Source organism: Bos taurus, chromosome 24 (assembly GCF_002263795.3).
Source record: "Bos taurus isolate L1 Dominette 01449 registration number 42190680 breed Hereford chromosome 24, ARS-UCD2.0, whole genome shotgun sequence".
NCBI lineage: Eukaryota > Metazoa > Chordata > Mammalia > Artiodactyla > Bovidae > Bos > Bos taurus.
The window spans coordinates 54,721,241-54,737,320 of record NC_037351.1 but is presented as its reverse complement, the minus strand read 5'-3'; the positions used below and the strand labels follow the sequence as shown (position 1 = coordinate 54,737,320).

At 37.1% G+C, this 16,080-nt stretch overlaps 1 protein-coding gene across 24 annotated transcripts in view; it reads left to right on the top strand.

Annotated features, from left to right (window-relative positions):
• Positions 1-16,080, top strand: part of TCF4 (transcription factor 4) — a 386,161-nt gene that overhangs the window by 239,512 nt on the left and 130,569 nt on the right. For 17 of the 24 annotated variants that reach the window (XM_059880880.1, XM_010818903.4, XM_005224218.5 and 14 more), the window contains 2 exons: positions 7,764-7,893; positions 8,389-8,438. In XM_059880880.1, coding sequence (XP_059736863.1) covers positions 7,764-7,893; positions 8,389-8,438 — 180 coding nt within the window. The remainder of the gene's footprint in view (positions 1-7,763; positions 7,894-8,388; positions 8,439-16,080) is intronic. The other 7 variants (XM_010818907.4, XM_024984323.2, XM_059880875.1 and 4 more) reach the window with 1 other exon arrangement.

The window sequence follows — 16,080 nt, the reverse complement described above, 5'->3', positions numbered from 1 at the left end:
TTTCGAGACCCCATGGACTGCAGCCTTCCGGGCTCCTCCGTCCATGGGATTTTCCAGGCAAGAGTACTGGAGTGGGGTGCCATTGCCTTCTCCCCCGACTCTGCTACTAGTACTATTATTGTTATTATTATGAGCAGCAACAGTAGTAGAACTAACGGAATAGATTTATGCTAAAACAACAAAACAAAACCCAGAAAGATTGAAGTCCTCGATTTGATGTAGCAACAGTTCAACTCCGTTCATTTCAATATTTAGTGAGCCGTTGCCAAGGCAGATCTTAGTACGAGGCACGAAGGGTAGTTAAAATAGGGATCAGCCATTGCCTCGTTTAACTGATATAAACTAATTTGACCTTCATGCCATATATTCCTGAAAGAGAACTTTAGCAGAGAAACTGTTAACGCACATCGGATGCAGACCCTCTTGAAGCAGGAGGCCACGTGGCCCTCCGGAAGGCTAGTCAGGACTTAATTTCACGATGACTTGGAGATTTCTTTATGCATTTTCTGCTTCTCCAGATAACCTCCATTTCCTCATGTCAGGCAGTAGGCTGTCATCTTATGTACAAGATTTAGATAGTTATCAGAATATTTTAGCAAATCCTATACCGTTGGCTACTGAACTTTACTTTACAGGAGCACCTATTTGAGGTGCTGGTTAGTAAGCAGGATGAATGGAATTCTGGCCCATGTGTTCTGGAAAAACAGTCTCTACGTGAAAACTGGTTTTGTAGACTCTTGCTTAGAGGGAAAAGTATTTATAACAACCCTTGACATGGAACCTCTCCCGCCCAGTATGAAGAAGAATGACATCTGACAGTTTGCTCTTCCTTTATTTTACTAAAATAGCAACCTGGCCAAATATACTTTTCAGCACATTTATTATAGCCACATGTTTATATTTAGAGGAGAAGTGGTGCTAATTCCCTAGTATGTTAACAGGTCTTATTCAAATTTGTTCTATTTTTACTTTGGAACAAAATTGCTGAAGAGAAACATTTTAAGGCAAGTAGTGATTACAGCGTACTTATCAGATTATATATTAAATAAACTTCCCGAACTGAGAAAGTGCACAAACTGAAAAGCAGGTAGTTATCTTAAATTCTATATTGTTTATGTAAGATTTCTTCAAATCCACTTATGCTGTAGGTTATTCCTTGCTTTTGTGTTTTCTTTTTGCCAGATTTCAACTTTCTCACTAACAAATGTAATTCTCTTTTTAATATGTAGTAGATGACCCGAGATCTCAGGATGGAATTTCACAACCCAAAGAAATACCTCTTCACTTTATTGTATACAATAAATTATGTATTTTTTAAAATTTGAGAGGTAGTCAAACAGGTGAATGCATAAATCTTGTCAACCCTTGGGCAGTTGTAATTTCCATACCAAAATGCAGGAGTTTTTTACCTATTACTGTTATACATTAAGTAATAGTTACCATGGCAACCTTTGCATCATATTATAACATTTAAATATAAGGTATTGTGTTTTTTAGGAAAAGACAATACATTTGAATTTTGTTTTTTTGAATGTTTGGTAATATATAATCACTACTAAAAAGAAAAATTTTGTTCAAGGTCAAATTGAATTCTTTGTGAGTTATGCAAATTTCCAGCCAAAACCATGAAGTACATTCATTTATTTCTTGGGATGTCATGGGGGAAGCAAAGATTTTTTTTTTAATTGTATTTGAAAAATACCGCATAATACCATTTAGTACCTATAATTGACCTTACAAAGGGAAAACCAAAAATTGAACTGTATTTAGTGTCATTCTTTAGTGACTAATGCAGTGGTAAGAATTTGAATGAACACATCACATGATTTATCAGGTTCTACTAAATATAATGCATTTGCTATTTTTGCGTACCCAGTTGGTTAATTGTGACTAGTTTTGATCTCACGTATAGTTGAATTAACTGAAGCAGTTTGCTTGTGCTTGCAAAAGAGCAAAATGAAATGAGCCGTTGACGTAATCCTTTTGGCAGTTCCAGGAAAATGGCCACTTAAGCTGAAATTATCGAGACTGATTGTTGGCCAGTTTTTTTTTATTAAGTATGGAAGAAAACTAGCCATTTCTTGTTGCCAGCGTAGCTCTAGGCCATGAGGATATCATCACTGTTTATATCAACTACCGTATTTAACTCTTGTTCAGGTTTTTACTAGTGATTTTTCAAAACTACTATCTCATTTTCATCTGAAAGTGGTGTAGGGGCTCTAACTGACAGTCACAACTTTTGAGGCATCTTGTAAATGATAATCAGTGGATGGGAACGCAGGGCCATGAACTGGAGGAAGGAGTAACCGTGTGCTGGACTCCGGCTCAACTGGACATTATGCGTGTGTTGCTTCATCTGCTCCTGATAATTCTGTTATAGAACTTTTATTATTCCCTTCTTACAAAGGAGGAAAACCCAGTTTAGAGCAGTCGCACAGCCACCTGTCAGGCGCATTGCTTGTATGCCTCTGAGCTAGAGTTCAACCTCTCTCTCTCACCTCAGAGTCCTCCATCTTTCCTTGCAAGGTTTGGATTCAACTAAACCGTTTGGATTCAGCTTCTGACTTGTTACAAGGGGCATTATACTTTCCAAGTAGAAATGACAAACATCGACCCAAGCCCTTAAAGGAAAATCTTTGCTAAAGAATAATTTCAATAATTTGCATTTCTCTCCAGCACAATAGCAGTCTGTTAAGTCCCTCATTACGAAAGTTGTCCTTGCCATTCTCCCTTTCTACGTTTCCCAAGTCCCCTTTGTTGAGCCCAAGCTAAGACCGAGATCAAGGTAAACCACCAGAGGCGCGTTCCTGGGCCTTCAGGTGCAAGGAGTAAAGGCTGTCCAGGACCTGACCTTCAGGTGCGTTCCTGGGCCTTCAGGTGCAAGGAGTAAAGGCTGTCCAGGACCTGACCTTCAGGTGCGTTCCTAGGCCTTCAGGTGTAAGGAGTAAAGGCTGTCCAGGACCTGACCTTCAGGTGCATTCCTGGGCCTTCAGGTGTAAGGAGTAAAGGCTGTCCAGGACCTGACCTTCAGGTGTAAGGAGTAAAGGCTGTCCAGGACCTGACCTTCAGTTCTGAGCTTTGCAGTTCAGAAGTGGACAGGTGGAAATACAGTGTTCTTCATTGCCCTTTGGTGTAAGATATATTCTGGGGTTGTGGAGTAAGTGCCAACAGCAGCAAAATTATCACCCCCTCCTGCTACTGTAGAAAGTCAGCAATGGCCCTTCTGTGGTCAAAATGGCAAATTCAGCAGCAGCTATTTGACAGGGATTTGCAAAAACTTCCCCATGGCTGTTAGGAATCTTTATTCAGCAGTGTCTTCAAAAACCCGATTCTGTGCAGAATTAACTGTGTACAAATGACCTCAGTAGTGAATTTCCTTTTTAAGTCTTTTAAACAAATCTAATTTATAATTTTTTAATGTGAATTTTGCATTTGGCACTTCAGTCTCTTAGATCCATCTACATACATCCCTCATTTGTAAGTTTTGGAGTGGTTCAGAATTTTATTTCCGTATTAACGTAAAGCCTTCTAAAATTCCTGGCTATAAAGAGTCAGTTCACCATACAAAGCCACTATACATCACTTAGGTTTGTGATGAAAGAATGCAATTGCAGCTGTGTGAGTACTAGAATACCCAAACATGAATTAGACTCACAAGCATTTGGCAATAGTTCAGAAAAGGAGCTTAATCTGGTTTCATCTGAGACTGCTTTTCTCTGTTCTCTAGCATCCCCCCAAGATGTTGTGTCTGATATCGGATCACAACGCAATGGGAGTGACGCAAAGTCAGAGAAAGCCCTAAGAAACCAGGCGCACTTTTGATTTTCCCCAGAGATTTTTTTCCCCCTCTGACTTTTTTTTTCCCCTCTCCTCCAAATTTCAACTCTGAAATTCTCAAGGTCATTCACCTATTAGATGAATTAATTATAAGCCAAAAAAGCAGCATTCATCGTACTCTGATCTCACTCATATCTATAATTAAGGGTAAATATAATCTTCCTTTTTAGAAATGTACCACCCACCCATTACATTTAAAGTGCTGACTGAAATGAAATAATAGTTCAGTGCAAGATGATTTTAGTTTAACAAGAAAAAAGTTGATAATTTAAGCTTGAAGCAGTTAGTTCTATTTTTGATTACCATTCAGTTATAAATCTAATTTAAGATATATGCTGCCTTTCTGTTACCCACGTTTTAATTCATGGTTTGTCTTCTTGGTTGCATAAGCAAAGTTTGGTGGTTTATCAAGGATGTTAAAAAAGCTCCCCACAAAGGCAGTGGGGAGCAAGGTTGAGAATGTGCTAGAAAGATAGTCGGAGAACCAGCTCTGATGTGAAACAAACAAAAAGTTTCTTTGAAAGGCCCCTTACAGAATCGCTGCATTTGGCATTTGAGTGGCTGTGCTGGGCCTGGGTCTTTGCAGACCCAGGGTCTTTGATTGCAGAGGATGGATGAACCCCCCCACCCCCACCCTGTCAGTGTTTTTAAATTGGGTTGACTAAGTCACTACATTTTATCCTTTGGTTAGGGTATTTTAACTCTTAAAATGGTTGGTCTTTGGACGAAAATAAGGAGCGAATAAGGGGAAGAGAGGGTCGCATCACTTTGCAGGCAGTTAAAACAAATGCTCAACTCTGGCTTTAAGATTTACAGGTTAGCTCTGCGAGATGCCACATCTTGCTTCCAGTGTTTCCTGGCAGACCAGGGCGGCTCTCTACTGGGACCCAGCGTAACCGCAGAGCATGAGCTTGCACAATTCGAAAAACCTAAGACCTCTATAATCCTATTTCAGGCAAAGATGAATTTGCCCATTTTGAAAGTAGACTTAAGCTTTCTCACTTTTGTTAAGTATAAATTTGTCTTCAGATATATTATATATGTATGTATTGAAAGTATATGCACATATAAATGTGCATGTGTACATGTAGGTAAATTCATATGTAAAGGAATGCTTTATTCATTTTGTGTAATATTTAATTTTACCTTACTCAGTTGAATGGCATTAAGTATTTAAAATGCACAAACTCAGGTTTCCAGCCAGTGGAAAAAAATTTTTTTTATCTTTCTCATGGCTAAAGAGAGTTAAGTACGTGACGTAAAGGCCAAACAATAGTAAATGGTCATTGTTCATTTTACAAATGTCCTCTACAATAAGAACACACATATTTTTATCTTAATTTTTCCCTTGGGGGGTGATTAGGGCCTCCCTTAAGTGTGAGGAAATGCTTATTTTTGTATGCTTTAGAAGAATGATTCTATTGTCTGAGTGAAAAAGAAAAAGGAACAAACATATCTAAAAAGAAAGAAACAGGAATGTGCTTTGTCCAAAAAAAAAAAAAAACAGGAGCCACTAAATGTTGTAAGTGCTGTCTGCTCAGTCCTGTGTCGCTGCACATAGTTCGTGTCACGTAAGAGCTGGAAGCCTGATTTATTTACAACTGGTCCATGGGATGACTTTCTTTAAAATTAACAACAATGAGGTCAGCTACAGCCAGTTAGCTATCTAGTTATCATTTTATATTTTTCACAGCTCTATTGTGAATACTGCTCACAGTACAGCAAGCCTGTTTGTTTTGATGGTGACCTATTGAATGCATCGACTTTCTTGAGAGGGAAAACCTTTGCCACTAGGACCAACAAGAATTAAGCAATGGTTAAGCTCATTAAAAAGACAAGCAAGCATTTCACCCTATCTGCTCAGCCCTTTGGGGGATATTTTGTATAATTTTAGGAAAAGAAAATTGCAGAAATAAGGGTGATAGCTTAACTATGAAGTTATCAGTAAGATCATTTTCAAACTCCTCTTTCCAGTGAAATGAAGGCTCATTTGTAGATTTCCCAAAATGTAAAGAGGTTGTGATTTAAATCATTTACGGCTTTATTGATGGGAACTGCAAAGAAAACTTGGACTTAAATCTATTTATCAAGAGCGAAATTTCAGGTTGACATTCTAAAAATTTTAAATGCCACTCCTAAAGTGATTAAAAAATTTTTGATGTTACACTCTTGGTTTCCTGATTTATTGGAAACTATTGTAAAGAGCTCTCTAGTTTAGTTTGTCATTGGCTTGCATTTTGTTTTCTTTCCTAAATTCGGAAGAGGCCGTAATTGAATATGCGAATGTCAAATTTCTGTCTGGTAAATGATCCGGTTGTCTCAGGCATTTGGTAAATATTAAGATATTCGAAATGAGTTTATACTCAAAATGCCCTTCTGTCCTAAAATCTCATCCTCAAAATTTTAAAGTAACATTTATTATGTGTCTTAAACTGGAAAAGTCTTAAACTGGAAGCAGTGAAGGCAAGCTTGTCAGTAGCTGATTAGTCCTTTATATATGACTCCTCCAGCACTGACAAAAATCCCTCAGAATAGAGGGATTCTCTTTATGATATTTAAGCTATATGGTGGTGGAAAGGGGATGTTTGAATTTTTGATTTTCCAGCTTATGGGTCATATTTGACCAACTGCTTTCACCAGAAGACATGCCACTTTGTTGAGCTATTTAGGAATCAAAAAGACTGTCTTAATTTAAAACAAGGACCCTTTGTTTTAGTTGGTGACTGCCTTGTGAAATTTTTCAGTTCTCAGCGGGTTAACCGGGGAACAGGGGCAGAGTCATAATTGGCCTATTTAGAGTATTTTGCATGTGAATAGTGTGTTAGTGAAGCATCTCTAAGTCTGTTGTGAGTGACATGGTGATTAGAATTTAGATTAGGGAAAACACATTCTGTACTTTATCAAGGACAGTAATTAGTTCAGTCAGTAAAAGTTGATTACAAGTAACGATAAAGTTAGATTTTTTAGTACTTAATTTTAAAATTTCTTTGTTTAATAGTAAATTTGTTCTTAATATAAATGGTAGTATCTACACTGGTTTTCTTGCATATCCGAATAATTAAAAGAACAATGTGTTCAATGCAGAGTATAATCAGGCGATTTATGTATTATGGGTAAGTTTCTATGTAGTTTTTAGAGACTGTCATATTATTTAAGTTTTCGTATGTCATCATTTTCGAAAGTTTAGTGATTTGTCATGCCATAATAGGTTAATGATATTTGGGAAAGTTTTCTAGTGTTCAGGTAAACGTTTAATCTGTGGGGATGTGTTTTAGTTTCTGATAGTCCTCAAGAGGGTATTCTGAAGTCCTTTAATGTGCTCCTGTTGGTTCAGGATGCCTACTGTTCCTATAATTTTGGAAGTCAGTGTGAGCATTTTGAATTTCCTCCTGGTTCAGATGGCATTCTGTCTTCTGGGGGTGCGGTGTGAATTCGTGGAGGGTCTCGCAGAGAGGCAGGGTTCCCAGTGGATATGAACGTCTATACTCTTCCCCCAGTGTGAGCAGTGGGGGGAAGTTGTATGCGTCTGAAAAATCAGATTCTCCCTGGTTCTTGTTCAGGGAAGGGCATGACTTGTTCCCAGATATGAACCTAACTCTAGATCAAGAAAATTCTCACCTGACATAAATGCCCTTTACTTACAAGGTGAACATATCAGTCGTCTTAAAAGATGAAAATCATGTTTAACGAGCATCACCTTCTACCTTCTTCTCCAAAATTAAAGAACTAAAAATTCACAGATTCGGAGCAGCTTCATAGACGGCTTTTCTTTTCCTTTCTGCCGGGTTGGGTTTTAATTGTTTCAGCTTTAGCAGATGCTGTTTGTTTTATTGCATTGGTTTAAGTACTAACAAGCAGTTGGTGAGGGGGGTGGCGAATGTCAAAACTTAACCTTATATGTTTGTTTTTCCTTTTTAACCTTTTAGCAGAGTCTCCTTGGAGGTGACATGGATATGGGCAACCCAGGAACCCTTTCGCCCACCAAACCTGGTTCCCAGTATTATCAATATTCTAGCAATAACCCCCGAAGGAGGCCTCTTCACGGGAGTACCCTGGGTAAGGTATTCCTCTTTGAATGCCTGAGTGATTATTAGTAATCTTTTTCTTTCTCTTTCTTTCTTAATACCATCCTCTCAACCTATCCTCACTCCACCCCTTCTCCCCCCCGAAAAAAGCCCCATAAAATTGTGCTCAATCTTTGGGCTCATGATCGCCCCCCCCCACCCTAGTAATACGTTGAGTGGATATGTTAACAACTTATAGTAGCAGGAGAACTATTTTGGTGTATGCTTATTTCTTGTTTTCTCTTGGCCGCCCAGCTAAGGAACCTCTTTTAAAAACCAAAGCATTAAAAAGTTAAATCTCTTCATTTTTATGAACGAGGCAGACTTTGATTTCTGCCAGAGGAAAAAGATGGTAGCAGTAGTGACATTTTGCTAAAGTAACGATTTAAGAAAATCTGGTTGACTCTAAATGGCTTCGTGCTGTAATCTGTCTGAGTTAGGAGAATGGGCACGCAGGGAATCTCACAGCCTCCTCATTTTCTTTCAGAGGTTCAGACAAAGAAAGTTCGAAAAGTCCCTCCAGGTTTGCCATCTTCAGTAAGTACTGCTCGTTTCTGCTTCTGTATATTGTTTATTTTGTTCAGCTCTGTATTGATGCCAAGGAGATAGGAGTAAATGAGGTCCCATCCACCACAGCGGCGTGTTTTATCTAGAATGTGGATGAGGTAGCAGTGACCTGTACCCCCAGCCACCTGACCCACATTGGAGTGATTAATTGCACATCCTGGAAGACAGGGTGGGTGTGTTGACACTCAGCTGGTTAAGCGCTGAAGAGCCTTGAAACGGTGCCTGAGGTTCCAGGACTTCTACCTGCACAGGGCTTTCAGGAGAAGAGTATTAGTTTCATGTGTTGGTTAAATTCTTTGTCGGTATTATGATGATTTATGGATTTGCATGCGAAAGGAGATTTGTGGAGAGGATTTAGGAAAAATTTACATGGGTTTCAGCCCAGAGTGCAGGGAGAATGTCTCTATTTTCTAGAGAGGGGACTGAATAAAGGCTGGGAAGGTAGCTGCCTCGGTGGCCATTTGTGTCTGGAATACCAGGTGGTAACTAGAAGAATCCAGCTAGAACCAAAAGCATTATGGGTCTTTTTACTACCTAGAGCTTTGAGCTGGGGTTGCTGGGGGTCTCTCCATTTGCCAGCAAAACAAAAGTTGGTTATGATCACAGTTAAATACATGATGTTTTATTTTCGATCCTTATATATATATATTTGTTCATATATATGAAAACATATGTTTTCAAATTTGAATACCTAGGTAATTTAATTTTGTTTAGAACTGGTCCATTTCTAGTAATTTCCCCCTTATGTAGAATCAAAATATGAGTTTCTCTTTTCTTTCCCTGTTTCCTCCTTACTTTCTTCTGCCTTTTGTTCTTCTTTCCCTCCTATAATAAATTTCTATATGTATATATAGTTTTAATTTAATTCTGTGTTTTGTAGAGCATTAGTATTCTTTGAAAAGAATGCTAATGAGCCTTATCATAAGTTCTTGTACTCTAAAATAAAATTATATTGAGATTTCTGAAAATAATATTACCAATCAGTGCTTGCATATTAGTTTTTATTTCATTTTTAATAAATTAGAAGAATAATGGGTTTTGCAAATGTGCTAAGATTAGATTAACCCAAACACCTGTGTATTTGACTTGATTTCAGTTCAGCTCATCCAAAAAATTATTAAGCGAATATATCAGAATAAGTCTTATCAGGGAAAGAGCAAATTTTGTATGCTGATTATCAGAGACTCGGTAATGTTGAAGAAGCATCACAAAATTATCCATAAATATAGAAAAATATTGTGTAAATAAAACTGCCAATGGTGTATAAAATAGTCATTTTGGACTACCAATAAGTCGTTTAAAAACATACCGAGTGGTTTTATTCTTGTGTTTCTGTGTTGTCTTGAAATTGACTAATATCCTCTCAGGTTTTTATAACCATATTTTAAGCTTTAAATTTGTGGTGGATTTAATGTAGGTGAAACTTTAGCTTGTAATAGCTTTTATGACAACTTCAAATGATACAGTACTCACAGCTGTTTACATTTTAAACCTGTCTGAACCTAATACGGACAGTATTAAATACAATAAGTGGACCTTTATATATTTTAAAATGATAGAATAAACTCTTCTATAAGAGCAATACAAAAGTTAAAGTGATAGTACACTGTCTCATCTTTAAATTAACTTAGTTTATTTTTTTTCAATGCTGAAATAAATTATGCAGAAATTTGCAGAGTTTCTAAGGAGTGCTTTGGTGTGGCATTAGATATTATCTATCCACTTAATCATTATCAACAACAGTTTCTCATAATTCACTGTCGATCTTTAAGTGTTTTCTGTAGAGCTAACTGGCCAGTATAGAATATGTTACTGGTATAGTTTTTTCTTTGCTGTTAAGACAGTTACGTGTTACTGATGCGTTGTCATATGTTCAGAACTATAAGAGTGTCTTTTCTTGCTTCCCTAAATCTGGAATTGGAAATTTGTATTACTTAATTTTTGGCGTTTGATGGTCCGTTTAGGGTTTCCTCTTTGAAAATTTATGTTAGCTAGATGTTTTGATGGTCCTGAAGGAATAGTTGGTATTTTGCTCCATAAAGAACTTTTTTTGAAAGATAAGGAGGAAAACTAAGTTGAAATGAGAATTTTATCCTTGTAATTTAAAAATTTTGTTTCGCTTCTTATTTGTCTGCTTTAAGCAAGATGAAGGCTGTTTGGTTGATTTTAAAATCTAGTCATCTGTTTATTGTCATTACTTCAACAAATCTCAGCCCTCTTTTAACAGCAGTTTAGCTCAGTTTATATTAGCTTTGTTGTATGAATTGGAATGCTTATTACTGATAACAGAATCCACATGCCTTATCACTGAATAAAATAAATATTTCAGTTTCATCTAAAATGATGATCTGTATTAGATATTATAACACTTTTGCTCCAGTAGATCTGTATTTCTGTATCTTCAGTCCTCAAATAAAATTATGAATATTTATCCCATAAAAAGATGCTTCTAAAACTTACTTCAATATCTATGAATGTTTTTATGACAGATAAAAAAATGGGGATAATAAAAGGTTTCTTTTGGAGTGATTATGACTGGATAAATACATTTATATGTTTTCATCAATACATATTTACCATGATAAATCCTAATAAATCTGTCACAATCTGTTCCGTCAACTCACTTTTTTTCCCCTCCTTTTCGAAATGGGCCCTTTCTCTTCCTTACCATAAAGGAAAATGTAAGTGGTGACATCTGTAATCAGATACTATTTATGGCACAACTCGGGGACAGAAGCCGGGCTTCTCTCTTGCTACCATTAGGATGGATCTTCACAGGAAATCGAGAGAGTGAGGGGCTGGCCTGGCCCTGTTTTTGAAAATAACGGCAGCATCTGTGGGATAGAGAAAACATAAGCCTGGCCCAACGTCGTGTCACAGATCTGGCAGGATCCTTGAATGTGTTTGTACTGTGCACTGCATCAAGAGACCTTGAGTCACTATGGAAGCATGGCCGTGATAGGGTGGCGGAAGGACCAGCCTGCAGGGTCGCAGCGCACAGGCGCAGTGGAGGAAAGGGAGTCTGTCCCCGTGGAGAACAGAGGCCTATAGTGAAGGGCTGGGGTGATGTTTTCTTAAAGGAGAAGCTGTGTGAAATTGACAACTACCTAATTGCCCACAAGAGCCCTGCTTAGTGCTGCAGAACATTTTTGTGTTCTTGTCTCGTTTTAGTATGTTGCTCTCTTCAGCCACATCTCAATTTCTGATAGCCCTCATCTTTGGATGGGACTTTTAACAATACAGCTTTGTTTTTTGTGGATGCGAGGATTTATCTTGCCTAATTTCTTGCATCTGCCCGTGAACTAATTGTTTGATTTCCACATCTCGGTTTTTCTTTTTGAAACCATATATCATCTTAAAGTTAACATTTTTCCACTTTACTGCTCTGTCCAGCAAATTTCCTATCTTGTATAGCCTAATCATCCTACATACTGAGTCATGAATTCATGCAGAGAAAAATACATCACTTTAAATCACATTTTTGGATAAAATTTTGGATAAAATAAAATAAGATAAAAAGTCTTAGAAATTAACATGGAAGCCTTAAAATCTAGAAAGCAAAAAAAAATTTTTTTAATGTGTTGCTGTTTTAAAATATTTTTTTTCAAATACACAGGAAAAACACAGACACAAAGGACATTGTCTTTCAGAAATTTTCGTGTGCCCACCAAAGTGTAAACACATAAGACCTGTTTCAGAATGCTATTCTTGTAACCAGAAACTATATTAACAGCTCCAACCCTTCTACTTCAAGTATTGGTGGAATTTATCTCCATTTCTAATCCAATTTAGTGACAGTCTCACTAACATCCTCAGTTGGAATCCTTGGAACTTCAGAATTCTCTGGAAATATGAAGTTTTATCTTTAGAAACAGTCTATAATCTCTCTTATTACAGGCTATCTTTTTTTTTTTTCAAACTGTACTTTTTAAGAAAGTCTATTTTCTGTGTTAAATTGCACTTGATTTTTGGTTTGGTTTTTGGTTTTAAATTCAGAAAGATCTAACAAACTTTGTAAGTGGTTAGAAATAATTCTGAACACATGAATTTTAAAGAAAGCAATCTCAACTATGGTAAAGAATCTGAAATAAAATTTGCACCCTCCAAGAAAATTTGAGATATAAGTTAATCATTAGGTAGACTTGAAAAATAAAGACTCAATGTGCATGAGAGAGACCAGGTTAACCAGTTTTTTTAAGGGTATACTTCTTAAGCAAAATAAAATCTTTAAGTCTGGATGAGACATTATTTTACAGAATAGATTTTTAGAACTAACAGGAAAAGTTGTATAATGCTGACAGCATTAAATGTTCTCAGTATTTTCCATTATATAAAAACCTTCATATTTGAAGGTTGCAAACATGATGTTGAGTTTATATCCTAAGCTATTTTTAGATAAGTTTTTTTTCAAATGCTTGAGGAAATCACAATTTAAAAGAGAACTTGGCAATTGTTTCTTTCTTATTAGAAGCCAAGAAATTATATATACATATATATATATATGTAATTGAAATACTCAGTACTTAAAACACTTAATTTCCCCCACTACTTTTGAAATTGATTTCAAGGAAATCGTAATGATGCTTTTTCATGAGAACAAAATTTTAACTTGAGTGACAATACAACTTTTGCTAAAATAAAATTTATGTTGATTTTAAAGTGAACTAAGTGTCAGCCACCTGGGCTCCATCCTGTTTAGAAAAGTCTAGAAGACAATTGTGTGATAAGATATAAAAGGGGGGGGGGCACTTCTTCAAAGTTCTTTCCTAGAGAAGCAGATACTTTGTGAAAAAGTGTAGGTGTTTACATTAAAATATTAGCTCATAATAGTTACCTTTAAACTTAAAGTGCCCATTTCCAATTAATGGTATTTATGTCTGAGGAGTGAGTTGTTATTTAAATTATGCTTATTTGTTATGAAAATGTATAGGCAGAAAGAAGGTGAAGGATAATGCAAGTAAATCATTCCAAACAGGACAGAAGTATTTTTCACAGAATTCACACAGAATATGTAACATGACATTGGGAAGCACTTTGAAAGTGGCAAAAATACTCATCACAAAATAAGTATTTATTTGTTTTCTTTGAAAACCAGTTTTCTCCTTTCCCCTGCAGTTATAGGTTATAGAAATTAGGCTTTCTTTGAATTGCTGGTTGTGAAAACAAGCATAGGAGGATCTCTATATTTAACTTTACATTGAGGATTCTTATTCCTTGAAAAGTATTTTTGAATACCTATAAAATTCATCCAAATAAACAACATCTATCCCATAAAGCATTCCAGTGTCTCAGGAGATTGCTCAAAGATTTATGTATTTTTGTTTGGAATTTCAGAATCATAAGGATTCTCTTCCACTGCCGTCCTTGTCTTGAAATCCAATTCTGCTCCTTTTAAATTCGCCTTTTTAAAGGTGTCTTCTCATGTGTGTGTATCTTAAATATAAAGTGAGAAGAAATGTAAGGGAGAAGAAAAACTTCAGTTAACTGTGGGTGAAAGGTTTGTGCACTTCTGATCTCTGTTCGGATTATCCTTACAGATGATAAGGATGTGTGCTTGAAAGACTCACAAGACACAGCCATCAGCTCTCTCTGCTATGGAGCTGCCTTGTCAGCCCCCTTTACGTGATCATCCCACTGAGCAAGCGCTGCTCAGGTGGCTCCTGTGGTGCGCCTCCCCTCCCTCCTTCATCTGTTTTTCTTTTTTAACCAAGTTTTCAGTATTTCACCCACTTAGATTTCTGTTGAAATTTCAACAACTGGAACCATAGCGTTCAGTGTAGACCTGGAACCATAGCGTTCAGTGTAGACCTGGACTCATTTGCTGAAAAAAGAGAAATACATTTCAGGCAACTGTTATTTCTAACCTTATGTTGTCACCTTCACTGAAGAGTATATTTTGCAGTGAAGTCTTGGGCTTCCTCTGAGTGGTTTAATTATTAAGAAGTTAAGAAACAACTGTAAGGCTGCTGGAGAGGCTAGAGAGAGAATTATGACAGGCTTGCGTGTGTTTGGAAATTATAGAAACTGGTTCTGCAGAATCTGGCTCAAGTACCTTTATTTTATGTTTGTGGAATAATAGAGATGCTTGGCTTAATATTCGGTTGAGCATCATCTTTTAAACTTTTAATATTTCCTCGACTGAAACATTTGTTGATTTTCTAACATTGAGAAGTTTTCTCTTTCTGCGCCTCCCCACGCTCACCACCAATTACTGACAACTCTGCTTTTTCAAGGTGTGTCTTCTTGTCTTCAAGCAATTCTAAGTTTTTTGTTTGAAAGTTGTGAATGAAAGTCATATTGAATTTGGAAGATTTTAAATAAGATGCTCTTAGAACAAATACGTAGCAACAGTCCTAAAAGGTGTAAAGAGTCTCTTTAAACATAGTGAAGTTTTATTTTCTTAAGGCAGGTTAGATTGTGTCAGGCTGTTGACAGACACTTGCTGTGTTGTTTTATTTTTTTTCACAAATTGCACTGAATTCTTACACTGAACATAAAGTTGCATTTCAAAGCAACAGCATGAGATTCTTAGCCTTGGTCTTCACTGTCCCGGGGTGTGTGTGTGTGAACACAAACATGTTCATTTTCAAAGGAATGGGAGCTTTTCTTAAAATTCGGTGCAGAGTCTGTAATTGTACTACTCCGTTACTTTATCTCGGAACAGCAGCCTGTGAGTGGTTCTGGGTGTTTCGGGTTTTTGGCTGCTGCAGTGGCGTAGGTGCAGAGCTGGTGGAGTTTCTGCTTTTCTAGAGCCTCTACTCCCTCTTCAGAGAAATGCAGGTAGTGCAGAAGAGTCTGCAGTGTGGAAAATTTCAGGGTTGGAAATAAGGATGATTTTAAGTTTTAGGGAGAAATACCCATTTGAATTCCGAGAGAATGTGCAAATGGGATTTTGAATAGAATCTTTTAAGAATTCCATTTCCGTGCTTCAGAGACACCCACTATTGTCTTTCGAGTCTAATTTTGTCGTCGGAGGAATTAATCAAAAACACCCTGCTAGGGCTGAAACTTGATCCATAAGCGTTTACTTCTGGAGTAATCAGAGGAGGGTCTGTGCATGCATTACGTTTCACTGCATTTATTTTGAGTGCTCCGTGTCACAGAAGAATGGGGACGTTGTATTGTGCAGCTCCCTTCGTGGCCAAGTATAAAGGGAAAATTTTGGTGTGTTTTCCTCTATCAGTTGTATTTTTCAGCCCTGGTGATGAAAGAGCATGTCCTTTGTGAAACATGGACTCCTGTTAGAAAGACTCAGGTTTTCTCAGAAAAACGACTCTTGTGGTACCTGCCTTCCACGCACATACAAGACCTGTCAGTCTCCACTGCTGTTCCCATCCAGGGATTTTAGAATAATGCTATTTTGGAACAATTATTTTGATATCATCTGAGACAGAGTTCCTAACTGTCTCCAGCAGCTTCCTCCCTCCCAGCCCATATCATTCTAAATATGCCTCCTGGATTATACTTATAATAATATTGTAATGGCTTTCATTCTACCGATTGGCACAGTATATCATTATATCATTAGCTGCTATGAGAAGGCAGTTTCAAGTAGGTGGCTGATTCTTGGCGGTAATGCTTTTGAGTAACCCTGTTTGGGGAATACGGCTGT